Source organism: Vigna radiata, chromosome 1 (assembly GCF_000741045.1).
Source record: "Vigna radiata var. radiata cultivar VC1973A chromosome 1, Vradiata_ver6, whole genome shotgun sequence".
NCBI classification, from domain to species: Eukaryota; Viridiplantae; Streptophyta; class Magnoliopsida; order Fabales; family Fabaceae; genus Vigna; species Vigna radiata.
Window position 1 is genome coordinate 17,899,708 of NC_028351.1, and position 8,122 is coordinate 17,907,829.

At 34.1% G+C, this 8,122-nt stretch overlaps 2 protein-coding genes across 2 annotated transcripts; both read left to right on the forward strand.

Annotated features, from left to right (window-relative positions):
- The first annotated feature begins 2,991 nt into the window (after positions 1 to 2,991).
- On the forward strand, positions 2,992 to 5,221 carry LOC106758495 (tyrosine-specific transport protein). Its single transcript, XM_014641417.2, has 2 exons — positions 2,992 to 4,494; positions 4,894 to 5,221. The coding sequence occupies exons 1-2, from the start codon at positions 2,993 to 2,995 to the stop codon at positions 4,970 to 4,972; spliced, it is 1,581 nt and encodes a 526-aa protein (XP_014496903.1). The 5' UTR covers position 2,992; the 3' UTR covers positions 4,973 to 5,221.
- Positions 5,222 to 6,804: 1,583 nt separating this feature from the next.
- LOC106758503 lies at positions 6,805 to 7,731 on the forward strand. The gene has a single exon (XM_014641426.1). It carries the CDS (start codon positions 6,805 to 6,807, stop codon positions 7,729 to 7,731), a length of 927 nt encoding a protein of 308 aa, XP_014496912.1.
- Positions 7,732 to 8,122: the final 391 nt, after the last annotated feature.

Genomic DNA, 8,122 nt, shown 5'->3' on the forward strand with positions numbered 1-8,122 from the left:
ATGAGATGCTTAGGATGCAACAGGATGAAACCATTGTTGATGTGCAAAAACTCTTCACACATATTGCCAACCATCTTTTTGGTTTAGGTAAGAAATTTGACACTAATGAATTAATGTTAAAATTTTGAAATCATTGAACAGGACGTGACAACCAAAGGTTACTACGATAACTGAGTCTCAAGACTTGATGTCCATGTCTATGGCTGTGCTTTTTGGAAAGTTGAGCGAGCATGAGCTCGAGTTGAATAGACTGAGTGCTGAGGAAGACCAAGGAAAGAAGAAAACATTAGCCTTCAAATCTGAACTTTCAAAAGGCAAGAGTTCAGAAAAGGATGAGGAATCTGAAGATGGAGACTCAAACAATGAAAATATGATTCACATGATTAGAAAATTCAACAAATTCATGAAATTTAGAGGCAAGGAACAATTTAAAAGGACCGAAAGAAGAAACAAGGATCTTCTTCAAATTACAAGTGTTATGGTTGAAGAGAAAAAGGGAACGTTAATGCGGATTGTCCAAAAATCAAGAAGGGTGAAGCAAATAAGCTTTTCAAGAAGAAGAATGCTTACATTGCTTGGGAAGAAAATGAATCAAGCTCAACTAGTTCAAGTGATTCCAATAAGAAGCCAAGTTATGCTTGATAGCTAATTTTGATGACACTGCAAGCTAAGTAAGTTGTCCTAGTTTTGACACTAGTGAAATTGATCTTCAAAAGGCTTTTCTTGAATTACTCGAGAAATAGCTGCATTTGTAATGCAAAATATTCTTTCAAAAAATTGATCTTAGTACAATTCAAAATATTTTCTTTGTAAAAAATTGCCTAAAAAGTATGGAATCTAACATACATCCAAATTTAAAACAACTTTTTAAATTTTGCAATTCAAAATGATTTTCTTTTCATAAAAGAAACTTATAAATTGTGCAATTTAAAAAAAAAGTTGTTTTTATACGTAAAAAACACATTTCTAATTAAATAATTTGAAAGTTAAAATTATATTTCAGGTTACAGAATTCGCAATACAATTTTGAATGTAAAATTATTATTTCAAATTATACCCAAGAAGTCACGTTTTCGCTTATGAAATACATATAGTTGGAAAAACTTATAGATTATTAAAAGAAATCAGAACTAGAAACTCAAAATTCCTCGAATAAAAAAAAGATGAAAAATTTGTAAAACTCAAACATCTATTAACTTTCAAACTTCACAGTCTTAATTTTATCTAAATGTGTTGCCAAAATGTAGCTTTCCACACCTCCACAAACTACCAATACGTGTGTCTACGTGAACCTCAATTGCCATTTAATAGAAGAAGGGCAAAGTGGACATATTCAAATTTATGAGATCCAGAAAAGAAATCATAGGATCCAAAAAGCAATCCCCCTTTGCTGACCTGGAAGAAACAATTTAAGCAAATATGCAAATGGGAGAAATTTAGCTTTGTACCTTATTTTTTTTTTTTTAACACAGAAGAACATTAAATATGTTAATTATTGAAGTAATTTTACTGCAGTAATTTATTTTTTCAATAATTGCATTAATTATTTACTATATAAATATAAACATTGGTGTAATTTATTTGAAAAAAAAAAGAGATTAATTTATTAAAAATGGATCACATCAATCAAGTTAGACATTGGTTTAAACTTAAAACTGCGATATCACTGACACAATTAATAACTGTTAAACAGTGGTTATAAAATCCTTATAGTGAATGAGATCTAATTCTCCATTTGATGAGCAAATGACACTGATATAGGGTCAAGATTTTGCATGCATACAACTTTTTTAACTAAAACTAATTTAAATGGTGAATAAGATTTAATTGACAAATAATAAACTTATATATATATATATATATATATATATATATATATATATATATATATATATATATATATATATATATATATATATATATTAAGGATTATCTCCCTATTAAATATGAGGTTTCTTTCATTAATAGATTTAAAATGTTTACTATTGTTTTTTAATTCAGAATACTTATGTTATTTTAACTTTTAAAATTCTTGATAAGATTTCTATTTAGTTATCAAATTCTTTTTTAATATTGCAAGGTAATATATATTACATTTATCATTTATCTTTGTTTTTGATATCATTTTAAAATATTTCCTATTAATAAAGGTATCTTAAATATATATAAATAATAAGGGATTTTGTTTGTACACTAATAGTTTTTACTTTTAAAATATAGTGTTTTGGCAGCCTGTTGCGCGTGTGAATCAATTTGATTCAAATTATGTAATCCATGACATATTTCTAATTGCATAATCCAAACATAAACATAGACAGAAAAAACACGGAGTGCAAAAAGTTATTTCCAAAAAGTTATAAAATAGTGCTTCTTGGGCTTTTAGCCCTTTGACCTAAAAAAACAAAACATGGTTATGAACTTGTGAGTGAGATATATCTTGGTGGACCTTCCCATGTTATAGCTTTTCTATAATATCAAAGACGGCTTAAATCCTTAATCAGTTTCCATGTTAAGAAGGAATTTTCAGTTTAGTACCCATTTTTAAACGTGTATACATTAGGTCCTCATGTTTTGCAATTTGTGTCAATTTAGTCCCTTTGAACCATCAATTTGGCTTGAAAATTGCAAGTGGACAAGTCATTTTGAGTTGCAACATGTTTATTAACTGTTTGAACGTTTGGACACCTTCCAATTGCTGTTACAAACTTGTTTGAAGTGTCATTAATTCACTAAATTGACACAAATTGCAAAACATAGAAACCCAATGTATACACTTTTAAAAGCGGTACTAAACTGAAATTTCCCTCTTAACATGGGGACCAATTAAGGATTTAAGCCTGTAAAAGACTATATGAATCTACAAATTATTATAAGAGTAAATTTGATTACTAATTATAATTATTTAATGTTCATTGTGTTAACCAGGGTTTAGTCCTTTAGGACTACATATAACATTATTCAACATCAGAGTTGTTAGAGTCTTTCCAACAACATGGTACTCTCACAGACACTGTTTAGATATAACCACAAGCCTTTGACATGTCCAAAAATCAATGCCAAAGTGCATTTTGCTGGACATTGGACCCATCTCCGAACTAGTTACAGAACCGTTATAGCTCCTTTGTTCATAACCAATGGATCCAATCCTCCTCTCACCACAAACTTTGCACCCTGCAAAGCAATATCTGAAAATGATGCAAACATTGTTAACAACAAGGATGAGATTTCTGATGGAGCTTCCAAGGGGAAGAGCTTCTGGGGTGCTGTTGGTTTGATAATTGGTACTGCCGTGGGTCCTGGAATGCTGGGTTTGCCTGCTTTGACCATTAAATCTGGTCCATTTCCTTCAACAATTATAATTCTTGCCTCCTGGCTCTATGTCATTTCCTCAATCATGATTGTTGCTGAACTCTGCTTTGATTTCATGGAGGAAGATGGGGTTGAAGAGGTGAGCTTCACAAGCCTTGCAACAAACACATTGGGTACTGGTTTTGGTGCATTTGTTGCTGTGGTTTACTCCTGCTTGTCTTTTTCCTTGCTGGTGGCTTGTGTTGCTGGTATTGGATCCATTTTCTCTCCATGGTTTTCACAAGCTAATGTTTTGGTTGTTCATGCCTTGTTTCCCCTTCTTGTTGGAACATTGATTGCCTTTTTCCCATTTAACACCATTGATGTTGCAAACCGGCTTTTGTGCTTCCTCATGCTTTTCTCCATAACTGGACTTGTTGCTATTGGAATATCTGTGGCAAGAGCTAACATAATAAACTCATTTGCTATAGCCTCATGGAAACTTTCTTCAATACTTCCTATTATACCTGTGGCTGTTCTCACATTAGGGTTTCATGTCATCACTCCTTTTATATGCAAGGTTGCTGGGAACACTCTACATGAGGCTAGGAAAGCAATACTAATTGGTGGGGCAGTTCCTTTGGTCATGGTTTTGTCATGGAATTTGATTGTGTTGGGGCTTGCTGGGACTAATAGCAGAACACCAACCACTTCTGGTGACCCCATATCCCTTTTGCTTTCTGTGAATCCATCTGCTTTATCAGCTGTTCAAGGGTTTGCCTTCTCTGCTTTGGCAACTAGCTTGATAGGATATGCTGTGAGCTTGCCCAAACAGCTTCTTGACACTTTGGAGTTGGTATCAGGAAGTGCCAAAGTTTGCAATGAGCATAATAATACTAATGGAAGAGTTGGATTAGCCTTTTATTCAGTTGGGTCTTGTATTGGTAATTCAGGGAAGGTTTGCTTCAAAGGTTCAAGAAATGAAAATATGGTTGGAATTAAAACCAGATCAAATGAGAAAACTTATGATCCAGTTAAAGTCCTTATAACACTCTCCCTCCTTGGTTTCTCAGTGCTGATAGCTTCATTTTTTCGCTCTACTTTTTCAACTGCCCTTGATTTTGCTGGGGTATATGCCAATTGCTTTCTGTTTGGCATTATTCCTCCTGTGATGGCTTACATGCAACAATCCAAGAAGAAAATCAGGTATGTAAAGCTGTTAAATGTTTCACATAACAGAACTAAGCATTCCAAAGAAAGCCGAGTTGTATGTTTGGACACTCACAGAAATAGCTGGTTCTGTTTTCTATATATTTTAAGGTACTTGCAAGTATGTAGACAATATAAGAAATAGCACAAACTTATGCTAGAACACGATTAATTTTAGCCTGATGTGATTCATACCCTGCATAAAACAGAGACTATAGTATATTACAGTATAAGATTATCATAAGTGTTGCATATGCAGCATTTTGACTTTAACCAACTGATTTCCCAATTTATTAATAACCCTTTTACTCAATTTATTGATTTCCCAATGCTTTGGTGTTGGGAAGGAAAAGGTTTTGATCATTGGCTTCTAACAGTAATTTTATGACTTTGCAGGCAATCAATTATTCCAGGTGGAAATGGGACACTTCTATTGCTTTTCATTATCTCTGTGGTTTTGGGAATTTGGCATTAAAGATTCTTGCCATGACTCAAGTTTTTTGTTTCTGTTACAACATAATCATTCATGTTGAGTAAAGGGTGCAATGATATCTCATTATAAATTGAAAATTTTCTTGTAGTAATCCAATGAAACATCACAAAATGACCAAATCTGATAGTTGGAATTAAAAAATGGCAGCAAATGGGACGCATGTCATCAGCACAAATTAGACTTAAATGAGAATTGTGCATTCTCTTCTGTTCTGAAAACATTGGTGAGAGTCACGAGAGCATTTGAATAAAAAACATAATTTTTGTACTTAACTATATAGATCAAAGATTATTATCTTGTAAATAAATTATTCTCTTATATATTAAAATCATTAATTTTGTTTAAGAGATAAAATCTTACTACATAACTTAACATCTCTGATATATATGTACAAGTTGTCAACAACGATTACTTACTATAAAAACTAACATAATTGACTAGACGATAAGACCGTACTAGAAGATTTATTTCAATTCAATCTTAAACTTAATTTTCATTTATATTCTCTTACTATTTTCTTGACTTGAGCATTCAAATGCAAGACTGCACAGAGATCTCAACCTTTAAAATTTTAATACTTCAACTAAATACCAAGGAAGAGGATTGTTGTCATCAATTAAAAGAAAATACTTTTTCGATGGGAACATATGATGTTAAACAGGTTTTATCTCTAAACACATGTTTCCTGCATTGAGACTTTCAACTTAATTCATTACAAAAATAAGTACATTACATTCCATCTAAATCGTTATATCTTACATGTACCCTTTCACCTGTATGTATCTAACATATTAAGATATAGATTTACATGTAAAAGAACCCAAAGACACAATCTTTGTATAGAGGATGACACTAGAGGCCGAGAAAGGAAGCGATAACAATAATACCAAAACACGAGGCATAGTGAGTACCTCATTTATGATGGGATGAAGTTAGCACTATCCCTTTATGGATGACATTATGGAGGTTTTTCCACCCACCAAGTAAATGGAAGTCTTTGACCATAGACCAATATGATTGTAGTACTGGCTCAGATGAGCATGTTGACACTTATTTCATCCAAGTAAGCCTATACATGACTAATGACATACAAACTTTTTCCTTCAACTCTAAGGGAACAACGTTCAATTTGTTTATACGCCTACCTCCATTCTCCATTTTTCACACCATCTTACCTCGTCGGCACTTGGGAATACAAGGTAAGAGAAGGTTGAGTCTTTATGTTCCTTCATGGAGCAATTTGGCAAGGTTGGTTATTGAGAATCCTTCGATTCTCTTAACTGTCTTGTTAAGAGAGTCCCTCACTGTTTGTTGAACAGTGGTTAGTTGTTAGGTTTTCCGTTTTTCCTTTTCCCCCTGGAACTCTATTTAAGTAGAGTTCCTTCCCCTTTCCCTTGTATCAGAAACAATTTATCACAGTGTATTTTCTTATGTTCGTTCAAATAAGAAAAGAAGAGGTTTTTCATTCTTACCTTGTCACGATCTTCATTTTTTCCTTCTACGTCGACGGCAACCGCCGCCGTGCCGGAGCTCTGCCGGTCACCGTCTTCCTTCTCTCTCATCACCCAGACAGAGCGTCTGAAAGCGCCTCTCTCTAACTCATCTTTCATCCTCAGCAAATGCCATGCAGACAGAACGTGTCTGTCTTTCATTCAAACTAATGGGCCAACGCATATTGGGCCTCTAAGCTACAGTGCTGGGTTTGAATTAATATGGTATCAGAGTAGGTCTAGTACCAGCTCTGCTTCCGTTGCCTTCGTTGCCATTTCTTGGACCTTCTTAGGCTGGGTTCTTGAAATCTTTCTTTTGCCACCATGGAACAATCTGATCAGACCTTCAATCCAGCAAGCCCATTCTACCTACACCCGGGAGAAAACCCAGGTTTGACTTTAATCACTCAAGTTCTTAATGAAAATAATTACTCCTCATGGAGCAGAGCCATGAGAAGGGCCTTAGTTTCGAAAAACAAAGCTAAGTTCATAGATGGGTCAATTAGAAGACCTCAGAAAAATGATGATACTTACGATGCATGGGAACGATGTAATGTCATGATTNTGTCATGGATGACAAAGACTCTATCTCCTCATATTGCCGAAAGCGTCATTTACATCGAAGAAGCGAAAGAATTGTGGGACGAGCTTAAAGAAAGGTTTTCAAAGGGGGATTACTTCAAAATCTCAGATTTATTGCAAGACATACATTCAATTAAACAAGGAGAACGTGGAGTCAGCCAGTTCTTTACTGACCTGAAGATTTTATGGGAAGAATTGGAGTCTTTAAGACCAATACCAGTCTGCACTTGTGAAATACCATGCAACTGTGATTTGTCCAAAGTTTCGTTGAAATATAGAGAAATGGAGCATGTGATTTGTTTTCTAAAGGGTTTAAATGATTCTTACAACACTGTTAAAACGCAAATTCTTTTAATGGATCCCTTACCAAATGTTAATCATGTTTTCTCTTTGATTATCCAACAAGAAAGACAGGAAAAACAGAGTAACACAGATTCCAGAATTCTGGTTAANATGNCTGAAAGAAACAATCAGTGGAAACCTGACCAGAGTTGGAGGAATCAGGGACGTGCTACTGGAATTCGTGGACAAGGCAGAGGAAGGGGAAGAAACCCAAATTATGGAAAGCAATGCTCTTATTGTAATAAAATGAATCACACGGTTGATGAGTGTTATTCTAAGCATAGGTTTCCCCCATGGTACAAGAAGGAAGATAAAAAGAGTGACTAGAACACTGTCAATGCCTTTCAAAACAACAATGACCCTGAGAATATCCTGAAGACTCAACATCAGACTAACAGCGGCTCTAATCCCAATCTCTTTACGCCAGAACAAATGCAGAAACTTTTAAAGATGATAGAAAAGACAAAGGAATCATCCGTTCACAAGATTAACCAGGTTCAGAGGCAAGAAACTGAAAACAAACCAGGTAATTCTTCCTGGATCATTGACACAGGTGCAACAGACCATGTCACTTATGATAGAAATAATTTTACTATTTTCTACAAAATTAAACCTATTACCATTACTCTGCCAAATAAAANTGTCATCACCACTNAATATGCTGGAACTATACGTTTTACTNAAAATTTTACCCTTTTCAATGTGCTTTACATACCTA